The following is an 18,592-nucleotide window of genomic DNA, read 5'->3' as shown; positions in this document are numbered from 1 at the left end:
GACAGACAAACAGACAGACATGATAGATAGACAGGCAGACAGGCATGGCAGACAGACATGACAGGCAGACAGACAGAGAGACAGGCAGACAGGTGGACATGACAGACAGGCATGACAGGCAGACAGACAGAGAGACAGGCAGACAGGTGGACATGACAGACAGGCATGACAGGCAGACAGAGAGACAGACAGAGGGGCAGACAGTGTGACAGGCAGACAGTTGGACAGATAGACAGATAGACAGACAGACAGACAGACAGACAGACAGACAGACAGACAGACAGACAGACAGACAGATAGATAGATAGATAGATAGATAGATAGATAGATAGATAGATAGATAGATAGATAGATAGATAAGTGCTAGACGACAGTCAGATATATTCATGATGTCGGTGGATTGGCTCACAGTTAATGAAGCAGAATAAATTATACCTCTGTAATTCGTTGTATACCGATTGTTCCGCTAAGTTCAGGCCCTGCGGGAAGTTGCCACAAGTGCGATTTGTTAGTAACTCAATAATGTCCATTTACCTAAATAAAGTTTCACTTGAAATTAATATGCCTTCCACCCTACCATGTAAGTGGCGTTCACATCTGACAAATCCTGGAACATAAAAGTGAATACGGTTCAATTCAGGAACAATCAGGCATTGGCATCAACAGAAGAGCTAAGACGACATGGGGACAGGCGGGTACAGCACGGTCAATGAACAGGGGGACAAATGCGTCAACAACTCTCTGGGTAGTAAATGAGAATCATTCACAGAATCATGAATTCACACTGAGCCGAAGCTGGTTCCTCAGCCTGTACTGCCTGTGCCAGCCCTAAGAAAGAGTTCTCCCTAATTAATCCCACTCCCTTACTCTTTCTGCATGACCTTGCAGAGTTTCCTTTTGAAACGTTTGCCCAATTCCCTTCTGAAATTGACTATTGAATCTGTTTCCACAGCCTATTCAGCATCCCTTTCAGATCAAAACGGCGTGGTCCATGGAGGATAAAGAAACCTTAACATCTCACTGGCTTTTTTGCCAATTATCTCAAATCTGTGTGCCCCGTTGACAGCCAATGAAAAGCTTAACACTGCGGATGCTGGGAATCTGGAACGGAAACAGAAAATACTGGACAAGCTCAGCAGGTCTGGCAGCATCTGTGGAGAGAGGGGCAGAGTCAACGTTTCGAGCCCGTACTGAGTTTTCCCAGCATTTTCTGCTTTCATATGAATGAAAAGCTGTGTCGTTTTTCTTCTGCTATTATTTCTTACTATTCATTCCTGGGGATGTGGGCGTCGCTGGCTGGGCCCAGCATTTATTGCCCATCCCTAATTGCTCCTTGAGAAGGTGGTGGTGAGCTGCCTTCTTGAGCCGCTGCAGCAAATGGGTGTAGGTGCAACCATGGTGCTGTTAGGGAGGGAGTTCCAGGATTTTGACCCAGCGACAGTCAAGGAACGGCCGATATATTTCCAAGTCAGGATGGCAAATGGCTTGGAGGAAAGATGCAAAGCCATTGGAACAATATTTTTGGTGATACAGAACACTGACATATTCCAGAGATAACTGTCTGGGATGTCACTAAGACGTGAACCATTTGTGCTAAATGCTACAGTCTCAAACACCAATTGCTATCATGTGGTTCCGGTCGGGTGCAAACAGTTGAGGCTGTCAATAGTGGAAGCGAAATGTTTAGTAAAGAGCTGAAATTACTAACTATTAATGCAGCTTTAACTTACCTGCTCAATTGTCTTTCGTTGAACGGGAACGTTGACATAGGTTTCGGCTGTAACTGTAAATTAGGAGACTTATGTTATTGCACATTCGCGTCTGCTGTTCCAACTGATGAAAGGCAGGAATGCACTGGTGTAAACCAGCTCACCAATTCTGACTGAGGGTGCAAAAGCAAGATACCGCAGATGCTGGAAATCGGAAATAAAGGCAGAGATTGTTGGAAATTCTCAGCAGGCCAGGCAGCTTCACTGGAGGCAGAAGCAGATCAAACGTTTCCGCTGTTGCCCTGTCAGTCAGGACTGGAAAAGGTGAAAGAAGCAACAAGCTTAAAGCGACTTACACGATTAAATGACACAAGGAACGTTGACAATAAGTAAAAGTGGTTGGCAGTGGGGCATGCAAAGGGACAAAAGAAGGGTGCAGAGGAGGTGTGAATGGTAACAGCAGAATGATTACCAACAGCTGCTGACCAAGAAAGAAGGGCAGGGGTTACGATCTGAAATTGTTGAACTCAAAATTAAGCCCAGGCAGGTGTGAATCGAAAAATATATTGCTTCCCCTCTGCCTTCCATTGGCCTTATTACAACACTGCAGCAGGCCGAGGACAGAGAGGTCAGAGTGGGAGTGGAGCGGAGAATTAAAATGACAGGAATTCGGGAACACAGTTGCAGACTGGATGGATGTGGTGTACAAAGCAATCGTCAATGTGCTTTTGGTCACCCAATTTAGAAGAGACTGCATTGTGAGCAGCAAAAAGGCAATAAGTCAAGTTGAAAGGGGTGTAAATAAATCACTGTTTCCCCTTAAAAAGCGCTTGCAGCCCTGGAATTTGGGAAGTGGGGGTGGTGGTGGTGGTGGGGAGGTAACAAGGCACGTGGTACATCTTCTGGATTTGGTGTGGCGGGAAGTGGGGGAAGTCATTGATTAGTGAGCTGGGGTGTCACGAAGGGATTGGTCCCTTTCAAAATGCTCAAAGGGAAGGGGAGGGGAAGGTGCGTTTGGTGGTGGTATCCTACTGGAGGTGGCAGAAATGGCGGACAATGACCTGTTGGATTGTAGCAGATAGTGGAGTGAAAGGTAAGGGCAAGTAGAATCCTGTAGCGGCTTTGGTGGAGGGGGGCGAGGGGTGCTGATAGGGGAAGAGGGTGAGTTGACGTATGAGAAAAGGGGCGGTCATATTTAGGGGCCCTGTCAATTAGTCGGGTGGTAGTGGGGATCCTCAGCTGAGGAAGAAGGAAGGCATACCTATCAGGAGCAGTAGCATGGAAGGATGCATCATAAGTGAAGGAGCAATGGCGATGAAGATACTGGGAGAAGAGAGTAGAGTCTATATAGGGAGCAGGCTGAGAGGAAGTGTAAACTACATAGTTTGCTGGCTTGTGGTAGATTATTAGCAAATAGCTGATCCTCGGGAATTGAATTGAATGAGAGAGCAAGCGGGCGGGAAAGTGAAACCAGAGTAACCTAAGAAAGTTAAATGATGTTACGGTGGAACTAATGAACACTAGCGCCGAGTTGAAATATCTGTAGTCGTGTAGGTATTTGGTTTCACCTTTCATTTTCTGATGATTTACCTGCTGATCTGCGTTTTCGCCTGATGAATAGAATAATGAGAAACGTGGACAGGGCAAACACCACTACTCCCAATGTCACACATGGGATGATGAGCTTTCCATTCCCATGATCTGCGAAATGATCGTCGAGAAACGAATAGGGAGTAAACCAATGGGTACAAATTAGTAATTTAAAAAATACATCTTCTTTCTGAGCTTCCTATCAATAACCTTGCTTCTGTGATAAATTTTTGTTAGCCAATGGGACGGGCAGTTCTCATTTCCCGTATCAGACGCTGTGATGGGAACAATTGAGTTAGGCCTGACATATTGGGCGGTGGTGGACGCGGTAAAACCATCACAACCCTGGGCAACCAGCAGGCGCTTGTGAAACCGAGGTCCTGAGCCCAATCACTTCCAGCTGCCTCCCCATAGGCCTTCACTCGGTCATCGCTGCAAGAAAGTGGGTGGAAGTAAGGAAGGAAGAATAAGATGGAAGGAAAGGGGCTTGGGGATGAAACGAAGGAAAAGCAGGAACAATCTCTTTTTAGTTGGGGTGGGGGAGGGCAATAGGGGCACTTTTTTTTTAATGGGGGGGACACTACTTTCTCTCGTGCATTTCACGTGGCAAGTAGCTAAGAGCCTTCGCAAGCTGCATGTGGGGATGAGGAGAGAGGCCAAAACGGATTTGCAAAGCAAGGAGCTTCTGAGGAATGTGTAATGGTGTGTTGCAAGGACAGCTTGGCTGAAGTTGACTGAAGGGTCCGCCACCAATGGTGGACTATGTTTGGTGGGGGGGGTTGTGGTGGGGAGGGGCAGGATATGGAGCAGTAATTAACAAAATAGAGGCGGCATTTCAATGCTGGGACCAAGAAATCCTCCTGATGCAGAAGGCATGAGGTCTGATATTCCGGTCAACATTGAAGGGTGAGGATCTGCACCGCTGTTGTTGGCCTGAGGCGACCGGTGCGAACTGTAGAGGGGGAGTCGGTGCAGACATGATGGGCTGAATGGCCTCCTTCTGCGCCATCAAAATGCTGTGATTCTGTGAACTGGGGCAACTGTTTGGCTGAAGACAGAGATTTTGGGGCTGGTTGGAGATGGAAGGCGACCCTGCAGACCTAGAAAATGAAGCCGATGATTGTAATGTGCAGGGCAATACTCGGACACAGTGGCGGGGTGGGGGGGGAGAAACTGTGACAAATACAGCAGTATCATTTACGGAATTGGCTTTGAAAGAAATAAGGACAATGTAATTGAAAACGGGAATTGGAACTGACGGGATCTGCTCGGTGGTAAGTCGAGTACACTGATTGTGGACAGTAATTATTGCACCTCTCCCTCGCACCTCTTTGATTACCAGCTTTGGTGGGGGGTGTTGTTTGCATCACCTTCTCAAGGCCAATTAGGGCTGGGAAATCAAAGCTGGCCCAGCCAGCCATGCCCACATCCCGTGGAAGAATAAGAAAGAAGCTTCAATGAGGAAATAGTTGGAGGGAAAACACAAGGGAAATGCAATTACATCCCGATTCATGTGCTGATTAATTACTTTTTCAATGGCCCTTATTATTAGGCCAGGATGATCAACAGGAAATAGCTCATGGTATTCCATTGCCTCGTGTGAGGGAATACATTAAAATCCTTCAGATGTGTCCTCAAAATGAACCAAATTCCCTGAACTCGGGGAGCCCAAGCAATTCTGTAATTGCAGGTAACTGAGCAGAAAAATCTGCCTTTCTAGCCCTATGGAAATGCAAGAGGCTGTTTGAAAAGTAACTTCACATATAATTAATATACTTCATCTACAAGGCACAAGTCAGGAGTGTGATGGAATGCTCCCCGCTTGCCTGGATGAGTGCAGCTCCCACAACACTCAAGAAGCTCGACAGCATCCAGGACAAAGCAGCCCAGTTGAATGGCACCAGTTCCACAAACACTCATTCCCTCCACCACCGACGCACAGTTACAGCAGTGTGTACCATCTACAAGATGCACTGCAGCAACTCGCCAAGGATCCTTACACAGCACCTTCCAAACCCACCATGTCTACCACCTAGAAGGACAAGGACCTGGGAACACCACCACCTGGAAGTTCCCCTCCAAGCCACTCACCATCCTGACTTGGAAATATATCAGCTGTTCCTTCCCTGTCATTGGGTCAAAATCCTGGAACTCCCTCCCTAACAGCACTGTGGGTGTACCTACACCACAGGGGCTGCAGCGGTGCAAGAAGGCAGCTCACCACCGCCTTCTCAAGGATGATGAGAGGCGGGAAATAAATGCTGGCCCAGCCAGCGATACCCACAACGCGTGAAAGAATTTTTAAAAAATCTTCACGTTGGCCACTGGTTATCAGAGCTTATAAAGCAACAGGACCTCGAGAAGATTCAGGGTAAAGATGGACAAATGGTGGGTCCTGAAAACATGGCCGGCATTTGGGGTCTGAGGATCTTTCGTCGTTGAAATAAAGAAGTTGCATTTTTATAGCGTCCTCCATGATTTCCATAGATCTCAAAGTGAACTCATCATCCCGATGACCTAATTTCATGTGTAGCCATTTATTTAACACCAACACTTACACTTTCATTAACAAAATGAAAGGGAATTTGGCCCTTTCTATTGCTCTATTAACATGTACCTACCTTTAGTGGAGTGTTTTAATATTAATTCCAGTTTGCCTCTTCCTGTCCCAATTGAGTTGGTAGCTTCACAGATCCAGGTCCCATTCATCAAATTGCTCACTTTCTTTATGAATACACGTGCATTTTTAGCCTCCACTCCTTCTGGTAACCTTGGAAGAGCCAACAATGCAATTTTAAGAAATGCCTTGGTGACTAAATCTAGGTGACGAATATTAGCTCTGGCCTCCAAAGAGCAGATATGCTCCACCGGATTGTATCGCTGGACGGTAAGCGATGTTAGTCGTGGTGTATAGTAGGGCATGAATGACATACGTGAGATAAATGAGTTAAAGACCAATGTTCTGGCTCTAAACAGCGATGGGAAAGTCAAGATTGGAAGCACCGAGATAGAGGGACAATTTCAAGTACATTGACTTGATGATAAACACCAAAGTTATACCCAAGAATGCAATCCAGGTAGATTAGCTACAGCAAGAGGCATGACCAGTGATTTACGTCATCCCTGTAAATCCAAAAGCATCAGCGTAAAGGTGGAAAAGAAAATATCTGGTACGGTCAACAGCGTAGAGTGTTGCATCCATTGCATGTGAGATTTGGACTCTGTGGAAACAGGATGAGAGGGGGATTAGGGTTTTTGAAATGTGGGTTTGGCAGAGGATGCTCAGAATCAGCTGGATGGACAGAAAGGCCAAAGAGTGGCTTAGGTCAAGAGCAGAAGTTCAGGAATCAAAAGGGTTGCCAAGCACAGGCGGAGACAGATTGATGAGCAAGTACACAGATCGGAAACGAAGACCTGGCCTCAGCTGAAGGAGGAATTGAAGGTAAAAAGAGAAGAGGAAGAAGAAGAACCGAATGGGTGGATAGCACTGAGATGCGGATGGTGCAGGATTGAAGAAAACCAGTGAAGAAACTAGACAATATCAAATAACCCACTCAAGAGATGGTGATAATGAACAAGTTATCAAAAATCCTACATTTTGCTGTTTCCCAAAGTCGCCCATAATGAAAATAATCCTGAAGGTTTCTGGTACAGAACATCATACAACTGTACCCCTCATCGCTGTTTGTTGAAGTTCTCCTGAATTTGGGGCCTCTCCCCTGGGCTGGTTATATCAGCTCTTTCCCACCTGGGCTGCTTGGGCCGCTCTACACATACTCCTGTATTGTGGTCAACATTTACCCCCATATTAAAGCCATTCAATCCCACCACCCCCGCACTACCCCCATCATCACATTCATAAATATGGCATACATGATGATCTTACACACACTACATTTTCTCCTTCTCTCTCCGCATTCTTAATGCTGTTTCTGGTGAATCGCGATGTTCGCTCTGCCCACCATGTCCTTAACTGACCCAAAGAAAAATTTACACCCAAGATACAAGTGGTTATTTTGGTTCAGTTGTATTTTGTAGGGGACACATTTCAAATGGCTCTCCAGGTTTTTAACGCAATTTATTTTTTCAGGAACCCAAATAGCGAGGCATCAAATTGGAAGTTTGGTCGTGTTCATTTGGGATTCAGTTGGCATTTCTGCATCTCAAGTATGCAACACCTATTACCACACTAGTTCAGCAAATGGCCTCTCGCTGCTCTGCCAATCTGTATCGACCTGCCCACGGGTCACAGATTCTGTGATATACATATACAGATATACATCCAGAGTCAGTCAGTGAAGGTTCATGTTAAACACCCTCGCGTGACTACAGCTTTTTCCACAAATGTTTCCCTTAAAGCAGAGACATGTAAACAAAACCCGTGCGGAGAAGCCTGTTTCCAGTTCAACAACCAGGTCACAAACCGTATGAAAGCATCTGAGCGATCCATGATCTACACAGTTTTGAAAATATACACAATGCAATTCTTCATAAATGAAGCGCATATTTACCATTGCCAAGTGTAATTTGTTGCTGGGGGATTGGCTTTGGCCTCACAATTGAGGGTGACATCCCCTCTGTTTTCACTCCAGTTGCCATCATAGCCTGTTATGGTCACTTCTGGTGGATCTACAGAGGGAATTATTGTGTTCATGTGGTCAGTACATCCAACACAGCAGAGAGTCCACATTGGTGCTTTTGCACAACAGGCCAGAGTGGCAGGAAATGGCAGGTTAGTAGCTCTGGCCCATCCACATATTTAAAACAGTCTTTGCCTTTCGTGTTAGGTGAATCACATGTCTTGTGTAGAGCAACCACAACCTCAAAGGAAAACCACCACAGATTAACATGTCGCTTGAGAGGCGCTGCAGGCTCCGATAACCCATGATTCAGGCCGAGGTTCATTCTGAACTGCGGCATCCGGCTGCATTGATAGAGCAACTTCCACATTGGGAAACACCCCACTGGGCCTAACCATCCAAAGTTGAAGTGACCCCGAATTGCTGCAAACTAGTCTTTACGCCCAGAAAATGATGCAACCTCCCTTAACTCTAACCTCCCGAAAGAAAATCATCGCTTTTGACTTATTTAATATGTGAGGCTGGGGTTTGCAAATGGGCAGCTGGCGAATCAACCACAACCGGTCACATTGAACCGGCCCAGCAATCCTGGAGTCGCGGATACCCAGAAAATGTCAATTCAGCCAGTGAGGGAAGTTTAACACTTCTCTAGTTAGGGGAGGAGCTGGCTGTCTTATTACTCAACTGCAGCGCGCTTTGAATTGGATTACATTATTTGTGTATCGCTGAAAAAAGAGACACGTGGACGCTTTTTGTCTTCCACTCAACAGGACACTTTGCAAGAACACCAAAATAAAGGGAAAACAACGTGTGTGTGTGTTTGTGTGTACAGGAAGCTACATATATTAATACACAGAGCCCAATCAGAGTCCGCTTGCCAACCAACCAACACTCTCTTCACATGCAGTATAAATTGTTGTTTTCCCCATTATATCGGTATTCTTGCGAATACCTGATGAGTGCAAGGTGAAAAACTTCAACGTGTCTCTTTTTTCTGCAATACTCAAGTTCTGTCCTACCAAGCGACTATTGGAATTAATCGTCTTTGTATACGGAACTTACAGAGGATCGATAATGTTATCGTGTAATAATCTGTGCTGCTTGATGCTGGGTGGGAGATAACACATGTCACCGTTTGACCATCATCATAGTCACTGGGTGCCCTCTTGTACAGGCTGATAACAGTTTTTGTCCCATTGCTGTTTTCAATCAGGGTTGTTGTATAGTTTCCAGGGGAACCGGAAATCCACGTGATCTCGGCTGCTGGGTTTCCGTTGGCTGAAGTACAATTTGCCACTGGCACTTCTGAATTAGCAGTCCGTGCGGGAACCGGGATCGCCCTGTTATTGGGAATTGCTTGGAGAGATAAACCAGAAATTAACTCAACGTCTGTTTCAACCATGTCAGCAGCTTGCAATTAATCCGGAGCAAAAAAAAACCAGAAACCAGATCCTGTCAATATTTACATGTCTCCAGCAAATGGCCCAACTGCATAATGGATGTTGTTACAGGCAAAGAGGGGACCCAGGTAAGAAAGTGAGGGATGAAGGCAATGGGGGAATGGAAGGAATGAGCAGGAATATAAGAAGCAAAGCGATTGGTCTCAATTCAGCCACGTTATTGCTCTCAGTCAGATCCAACTTGTGCTTATGCATTACAGATGGTGCCAAAGGGATGGGTCTTCCTAGATGGGACTGGCGACGGGTGTTGTTGGGGGGGGTGCTGGGTGCGGAAGGACCAATGGAAATGGTCGGAGTGCTAGGTTTCGAGAGGGTTGGGCAGGTGGGTGGAAATGCAGCAACGTGTGAGAAACTGGCTTGGCTCTGGGCCCTGCCCCCATCTTTAGGGGGGTGGGGGTGGGGGGGAAAGGGGGTGTCTTTGCGGCAATGGCAGACAAAAAGCTGGCGATGTTCCAGATTCAGGACTGAGAAAAATGCCCATGATCGAAACTGTATCATTGGCACTTGATCACCCAATCAGCAAGTGCCACAAGGACGGGCTTGTGCCACCGGGAGGGGCAATTTGGGGGCCTAGTGTGCGGCTGAAGGGAGAGTGTTGGAACCATGCTGGAGGGTGAGAGGTGGCACTGAAGCCCAGGACGGTGAAACCAATGCCTGTGACCTGCAGGCCAGACCAGGACTCAGAGAAGTGGATCTATGAATCGACCATGAGAGTGAGTGATGGGGGATCGATTGTGGACGGCGAGGAAGTGGGAGAGAGCGTCAAAGAGCTGCAGTAGGGTGAAGAATACAGGGAGGGGTAGTGTATCTGACAGAGTGTGTGAAGTGACGCGGGATCAGTGCAACATGCTTGTGGTGTAGATCTGCTTCCCAAAGTTCTCCAGCGCTGGGGATGGGGATTTCTCTTGCCTCTTGTCTGTACCTGTTAGAGATTAATTGGTAGAGATTGATTGCTGAGAGTCGTCAATGGCTCTGATATCTTTGCAGAATGTGGCTATCAATAATGGGAGAAGACGAATATGATAAACTTTACTCGTCTGGATGTAACACTCCCAACCTTCCTATAAATAAAAGCTTCACTTGCAACTGTTAAACAAACACTAAATATCTCAGTAATAGCTCTATGATAAAATAATGAATCGGAGCTAGAATGTGACTAGGTTAAAGTGTTAGAATTAGACAACAACAGTTTTTATGATCATTGCAGGGGTATTAAGTTTACACCCGGATGCACAACCCAAAATTCAGCCCCCTCCCCCCTCTCCACATGAACATCACATTTCCCCACAAATGAATCTTCACATGAACAATGCTCCATGTAGAATACACACCTAATATCGTTAGATTCATTACTTTCTCAGTTATTCCCTGGGGGAATAAAGTGACGCTGCACGTATACATCCCCTGATCCTCCATCTCCAGAGCCTTCAATAGAATTGATCCATCCAGCCGTGAATGGTTTCTGAAAACGACCCGACTGGAGTACCGTTCACCTGAGATTGTTATCCCGAATTTATGATGATACACTGCGAACTTTTTATTCTCAGGGCCCTTTTTCCATTCGAGCTGTGTGAAAATGGTGCTGTTTTGTGTCATCTGGCATGGAAGCAGTACCTCAGTCCCAACAAGAGCGGTAAGGGTCACAGCTGTAACGTGGTTACTGGTTGAAGCTGCAGGAACAACAATAATTGGCGGGGTTAGGAAACACATTGGAAGCTGATTTCTCCTCAATCCGCATCAGAGGCTCTGAAGGAACATTAAATCCTCAACAGGCATATCTGAGGAGTAAGAAAATGCAGCTTCAACTATCCGACAGCTTACCCACAAGGCTCCGTCCGGGGAGGGGGGAGAAATCTGCTCCCTGGCTCGCCCATTCTCCGCTCGGCCCGATATTCAGCTGCATTCGCACCAGCAGAACTGAATGTCAAGCAGAGCAACTGAATGGCGGCGCATGATCGAGGGGCTGAATGGCCTCCTCCTGTTCCGATGTTGCTTTTCATATGCTAAATAAAGAACTCATTTTTCCTTGGGTGATTTCGCTTTCATTAATATTTTTGGCTTTTGCATAAGACTCCTCAGATACCGGAGCAGTCCATGTCCAAATGCAGCAAGACCTGGACAATATCCAGGTTCGGGCTGACAAGTGGCAAGTAACATTCGTGCTTCACAAGTGTCAGGCAATGACCATCTCCAACAAGAAAGAATCCAGCCACCTCCCCTTGATGTTCAAAGGCATTACCATCACTGAATCCCCCACTATCAACATCCTGGTGTTACCATTGACCAGAAACTGAACTGGACTAGCCATATAAATACTGTGGCTACAAGAGCTGGTCAGAGGTTAGGAATCTTGCTACAAGTAGCTCACCTCCTGACTCCCCAAAGCCTGTCCACGATCTACAAGGCACAAGTCAGGAGTGTGATGGAATACTGTCCACTTACCTGGATGAATGCAGTTCCCACAACACTCAAGAAGCTTGACACCGTCCAGGACAAAACAGCCTCGCTTGATTGGCACCCCATCCACAAACATTCACTCCCTCCACCACCGACGCACAGTAGCAGCAGTGTGTGTACCATCTACAAGGTGCGCTGCAGGAATTCACCAAGGCTCCTTCGACAGCGCCTTTCAAACCCACGACTGCTACCATCTAGAAGGACGAGGGCAGCAGATAGATGGGAACACCACCACCTGGAAGTTCCCCTCCAAGTCACTCACCATCCTGACTTTATGTAGACACGATGGGCTGAATGACCTCCTTCTGTGCCGTTAAAGTTCTGTGAACTGTAACCTGGGGCAAGTGTTTGGCTGAAGGCGGAGTTTGGGGGACTGGTTGAAGATGGGAGGCCACCCTCCTAGGCCTGGAAAGTGAACCTGGTGATGGTAATGTGCAGGGCAATCCTCAGACACAGTGGAGGGAAACTATGGAAAATACAGCAGGAAAACAAGCGAATGAGGACAGATAGTGGAAGATGTTATGGAAAGGGAGAGAGAGAGAGAGGGCCGAGGTAAAAAGTTGAGAAAAGAGGGAAGAAGGTAATGGGGGACTGGAAGGAATATAAGAAGTAAGGCGATGGCTTTCCATTCAAACCATGCTTGTCCTCAGTAAGGTGCAGCTTGTACTTATACCCTACATGTGGTGGAAGAAGTCAACATCCCTCACAAGAATTGCCTGGCGATGGGTGTTGGTTGTGTTGGGGGAGGGGGTGTGGGGGGTGGGGAGGACTAAAGGAAATGGTCAGATTTCCAGCTTCTGAGGGAGATGCAGGGCTGGATCGAAATGTAGCAACACGCAGAAAACCGAGCTGCCTAAAGACCCTGAGACCCTCGATGGACTGCAGGTAGACGGGCAGCAGTGACTAAAGCCTGGCGATATTACCCATTCATCACTGAGGCATTCCCAGAATTGGAAACTGTGTCTGACTCGTTCACCCAGTCAGTAAGAGCCGTCAGTGTCTGTCGCTTTGCAGTTGGCCTGTGCGAGTGGGAGGCGTAACCTGGGGCATAGAGTGCGGCTGAAGAGGGAGTTTTACTGTTGGTCAGAAGTTGACACTGCAGCTGGACTAGTAATCCAGAGACCCAGGGTAATTCTCTGGGGACCAGTGTTCAAGTCCCACCATGTCAGACAATGGAATTTGATTTCAATAAAAATCCGCAGTTAGAAGTCTGATGAAGACCATTGTCGATTGTTGTAAAAACCCATCTCGTTCACTAATGTCCTTTAGGGAAGGAAATCTACCGTCCTTACCTGGCCAGGTCTACATGTGTCTCCAGACCCACAAGCAACGTGATTGGTTCTTAAATGCCCTTTGAACAAGGCCAATTCGGGATGGGCAATTAATACCGGCCTAGCCAGCGATGCCCACATCCCACGAATGGGTCAAAAAAAATCCCAATGTGGTGAACCCAATGTATGTGACCTGCAGGCTATACCCGGACTCAGTGGAGCGTTAGGAGGCTCTATGGAAAAATAGCGGGATATATAGCATCGGTCACCCGGTGTATTTCCAATGTGATCTCAAGTTCCATTTACTTCATTGCAACTAAGCGGCTGATGTGATAACGCCCAATAGCTTCATAGTCCAAGGCACATTTTTACCTGTCACCAGACCTTCCAAAATTGGCCAACCTCTTAAACTAAAGGAATCGAAGGACGAACATAAGAACTAGGAGCAGGAGCAGGCAATTCAGCCCCTCGAGCCTGCCCCGCCATTCAATACGATCATGGCTGACCTCATTTTGGCCTCAACTCCAATTTCTCCCCATAACCTTTCAACCCGTTACTAATTAAAAATCTGTCTATCTCCTCCTGAAATTTATTCAGCGTCCCGGCATCCACTGGACTCTGAGGTAGTGAACTCCCCAGATTCACGACCCTTTGAGAAAAGTAATTCCTCCTCATCTCTGATTTAAATCTACCAGCCCTTAGCCTAAAACTATGGCAATATTTTCTGTTTGATAAGTTCATCTCCCTTCAGTATTGTTAACTCTTGGCTAGATATGTGCCAATGCATCAAAATGCTGATCTGCCATTGTCAAAATAGAAATTGGTATGAAGATTTGAATACGGAAGAATGTATGCTGTATTACATAATGTAACAACCTTGAGTTATTATGGAATTTACAATGCAGTGATAAGTCATTAAAGAAATAGTTGGGCCTCTAAGGGAATGGAGTATAAAAATAGGAAAGTCTTGCTAAAACTGCAAGGCACAAGTTAGACGACATCTAGAATACTGTGAACAGTTTTGGTTTCCTTATCTAAGGAAAGATAAACTGGCTTTGGAGGAAGTCCTGAGAAGGTTCATGAGGTTGATCCCGGGGATGGAGGGATTTTGTTATGAGGAGAGGTTGAGTAGGTTGGGCCTGTACTCATTGGAGTTTAGAAGAATGAAAAGCGACTTTATTGAAACATATAAGATTCTTAGGTGGCTTGACAGGGTAGATGCTGAGAGGTTGTTTCCCTTTATGGGAAAGTCTAGAACCAGAGGGTATAACCTCAGAGTAAGGGGTCGCCCATTTAAGACAGAGATGAGGAGGAATTTCTTCTCTCAGAGGGTAGTTAATCTCTGGAGTTCTTTACCGCAGAGGGCTGTAGAGGCTGGGTCGTTAAATATATTCAAGGCTGAGATAGACAGATTTTTCATCAGTAAGGGAATCAAGGGTTATGGGGATAAGGCAGGAAAGTGGAGTTGAGGATTATCGGATCAGCCATGATCTCATTGAACAGTGGAGCAGACTCGATGGGCCAAATGGCCTATTTCTGCTCCTAGGTCGTTTGGTCTCTCGCAACCTCAGGAGGTCCCTAATAGTTAATGAAGGTCTTTTACGGTGTAGTCGGTTTTGTATATAGGACTTGCATTATTCAATTTCCCACATTCCTGCTGCTTACCTATATCCCTGTAGTCTCCCCACTTCAAGTATTTATCCAATTCCCCCTTTTGAAAATTCCTATTGAATCTGCTTCCACCACCCTTTCAGGCAGCGCCTTCCAGGTCACAACAACTCGCTGTGTTAAAAAAAAAATGCTTCCTCAAGCCCCTTTATTTGTTGATATTCATTCACAGGATGTGGGCTTCGCTAGCTCGGCCAGCATTTATTACCATCCCTCGTTGCCCTTGAGAAGGTGGTGGTGGGCAGTCTACTAGAACTGCTGCAGTCCATGTGGTGTAGGTACACCCACAGCGCTGTTAAGAAGGGAGTTCCAGGATTTTGACCCAGTGACAGTGAAGGAACGGCCGATATATTTCCAAGTCAGGATGGTGCGTGGCTTGGAGGGGAACTTCCAGGTGGTGGTGTTCCCATGTGTCTGCGGCCCTTGTCCATCTAGATGGTAGTGCTCATGGGTTTGGACGGTGCTGTCTAAGGAGCCTTTGGTTCCTGACTGTTCTACCTCAGGAAGAAATTTCTCCTCATTGTTTTTCTGTCATGGGGTGTGGGTGTCACTGGCAAGGCCAGCATTGCTTGCCCACCCCTAGCTGCCCGGCTTTCTAGGCCATATCAGAGGGCAGTTAAGAGCCAACCACATTGCTATGCGTCTGGAGTCACATGTAGACCAGGCAAGGACAGTCAATTTCCATCCCTGAAGGTCACTAGTGAACCAGATGGCTTTTTACGACAGTCAGTGAGAGTTGACATGGTCACCATAACTGAGGCTAACTTTCAATTGTCGATTTTTATTAATTGGATTTAAATTCCACCAGTTACTGCTGGTGGGGGCTGAACCCACATTCCCAGAACATTAACCTGGGTCTTGACATTACTAGACCAGTGACAATACCATTCCACCACTGTCTCCTTATTAAAGCCCTGCAAGGTTTTCAACGCCTCTATTAAATCTCCCCTTCACCTCCTCTGCTTGAAGGAGTGCAAGCCTAGCTTCTCCAGTCTCTCCACATAACAGCAGTCCCTCAGCTCTGGTACCATTCAGTCAATGCAAAAGCAAAACGCTGCAGGTGTGCAGAAAAGCTGAAATGAAAACAGAAAAAAAATGCCGGAAATACTCAGCAGATCAGGCAGCATCTGCGGCTAGAAACACAGTTAACCGTTCAGATCGAGGTGACCTTTCATCAGAACCAGACCAGCGTTGTTTTTGTTGCTGTTATATGTGGGTTCTTTATGGGTTCTATATCTGATAAAATCAGAAGAAATAGGAGCAGGAGTAGGCCATTTGGCCCATCGAGTTTGCTCCATCATTCAATAAGATCATGGCCGATCTGATTATGGCCTGAACTCCACTTTCCTGTCCTCCCCCCGTAACCCTCGACTCCCTTGTCGATCAAAAATCTGTCTAACTCAGCCTTGAATATGTTCGGTGACCCGGCCTCCACTGCTCTCTGGGGAAGAGAATTCCACAGACGAACGATCCCCACTGAGAGAAGAGATTCCTCCTCACCTCCGTCTTAAATGGGAGACCCCTTACTCTGAAACACTGTCTCCCCTCGTTCTAGATTCCAGCAGGAGGGAAAACATCCCCCCCGCAGTATCGACCCTATCAAGGCCTCTTGGATCTTATACACTTCAATAAGATCTCCCCTCATTACATTCAGTGCTGTGCAGCACACCACACGTATATTGTCCTTGAGAGGGTTGGTGGGAGGTGAGGGGGTGGTAGGGGATGGTTGGGGAGAGGGAGCACACATTCACCAGGGGAATACAGAGCCTTCACAGGTTAAATTAACAAGACGGATTGCCTCAACTTGACTCTGAGTTCATTGAATTCTGAAGCTGGGGAGTTGAATTCACAGAAATGTAGAAATTGGTTGCAAGGATTTGATCGAGTGGGTAAGGGGAAGCTTTTCCCTCTAGTGGCTGGGCGGTTCCTGTCAAGAGAACTTAATGGCAACTTGAGAACTAAGTAGCTCAGGAATGAAATCGGGAAGCCCTTTCGCACAAAACAGGACCAGACACGTGGAATTCTTTCCCGCAAAAAGCGGTGGGCCCCGTGTCTGATTAAATCTCCATGATTAATAAAACTAAAGATTTTAAGGGTTTTGATCAAAGGTGACTAAATTAAATTCAAGTACAGTAATGATCTAATTAATTGTTAGAACAGACTCAAGGGACTGAATGACCTACTCCTATTCTTATATTCATTTATACTCATATAATATATATATATATAAAATATGCATGTATAGGTATTATAAGTAACGATGTCCATTGATGATTGCACAATGTTCAGCGCCATTTGAAACTCCTCAGATACTGATACACTTTGTACCTGCCTGCAGAAGGACTTAGCCAACCTTCAGGCTTGGACTGATCAGGGGCAAAGTAAGGTTGGCATCACAGAAGATCCAGGCAATGGGCATCTCCAACAAGAGGGAATCTAACAATATCCCCTTGTTGTTCAACACAATTATATCGCTGAATCCCCCGCTATCAACATCTTGGGGGTTATCATTGGCTAGAAACTAAGCTGTGTCAGCCATATAAACACTGTGGCTACAAGAGCAAGGCAGAGGCTGGGAATTCTGGCTGCGATTAACTCACCTCCTGACTCTTCAAAGCCTATCCTCTATCTACTAGACACCAGTTAGGGGTCTGATGCCCACTTGCCTGAATGGATGTGTCTCCAAACAATACTCAGGAAACTCGACACCATCCAGGACAAAGCAGCCCACTGGGTTGGTGCCCCATCCACCACCTTCAACATCCACTCCCTCCGCCACTGCACAGTGCCAGCAGGACACTGCAGCAACTTAACAAGACAGCGCCTTGCAAACCCAGGACCTCTGCCACATCGAAGGACAGGGACAGGTGCACGGGAACATCGCCTCCACCTGGAACTTCCCCTCCAAACCACTCACCATCCTGACTTGGAAATATGTCGGCCGTTCCTTCACTGTCACTGGGTCAAAATCCTGGAACTCCCTCCCTAACAGCACTGTGGGTGCACCTACACCACATGGACTGCAGCAGTTCAAGCACAATTAGAGATGGGTGGGTAAACGCCGACATTGCCAGCCTACATCACATAAGGCAACTTTTTTTAAAAATAGTTCTTTTTCAATATTTTCAAGTAGGACATAAGAAGTAGAAGCACTTTTTTTTTCAAAAACCTCAAACACCAAATGGCGTGACAAGTTTGTAAACTCACCAGACAGAAGAGCAATGTATGCCATCGACATCCAAACCATTAATGCCATTTCGAAGTGGAAACATTCGCCTTTGCTTCTCCAGCAGGTGACACTCTGGGGAGATGGTGCCTCACAAAAGCTGTCTCAATACCCCTCGGGTGACAGCTGCTTTTACTTATTTCCGTCGCTATTTTCAAAGAGCAGGAAGGCTCCCAAAATGGACGGGCCACCCAGCTGAGCAGCTCCACGTTTCCGATATATTTATTTACACACAAGGAGAAAATAGGCTCTGCAATTACATTTCTGCGTTTCGTAAGGGAGTCAGCACAGTGCCATTTCCTTGAGTTGCCAAATGTATTGATGTTGCAATTGGTACACAGGCTGAACATGTTAGGCTGGCTTGAAACAGCCCTTCAGCCAAATTAACAACTGGTTTTTATGTACAGAGAAGTCAGGATTATATATAGAACCACAGAACCGTAGAAAAGTTACAGCACAGGAGGAGGCCATTCAGCCCATCTTGTACATGCCAGCCCGAGGACACCCAGGCGCCCTTTCTAATCCCACCTTCCAGCACCCAGCCCATAGCCCTGCAGCTTACAGCACTTTAGGTGCAGATCCAGGTACTTTTTAAAAGAGTTTAGAGTTTCTGCCTCTACCACCAACTTGG

At 46.5% G+C, this 18,592-nt stretch overlaps 1 protein-coding gene across 1 annotated transcript; it reads right to left on the bottom strand.

Moving 5' to 3' along the window:
* Positions 1-374: 374 nt before the first annotated feature.
* LOC144671531 (nectin-1-like) lies at positions 375-18,180 on the bottom strand. Its single transcript, XM_078533485.1, has 9 exons — positions 17,943-18,180; positions 10,671-11,009; positions 8,942-9,235; positions 7,811-7,928; positions 5,921-6,069; positions 3,300-3,410; positions 1,731-1,777; positions 578-607; positions 375-479 (listed from the first exon to the last, which is right to left on the bottom strand). The coding sequence occupies exons 1-9, from the start codon at positions 17,989-17,991 to the stop codon at positions 375-377; spliced, it is 1,242 nt and encodes a 413-aa protein (XP_078389611.1). The 5' UTR covers positions 17,992-18,180.
* Between the last annotated feature and the right edge of the window lie 412 nt (positions 18,181-18,592).

This window comes from Cetorhinus maximus, chromosome 33 (genome assembly GCF_964194155.1).
Source record: "Cetorhinus maximus chromosome 33, sCetMax3.hap1.1, whole genome shotgun sequence".
Classification (NCBI taxonomy): domain Eukaryota; kingdom Metazoa; phylum Chordata; class Chondrichthyes; order Lamniformes; family Cetorhinidae; genus Cetorhinus; species Cetorhinus maximus.
This window is presented reverse-complemented; position numbering and strand designations above follow the sequence as displayed.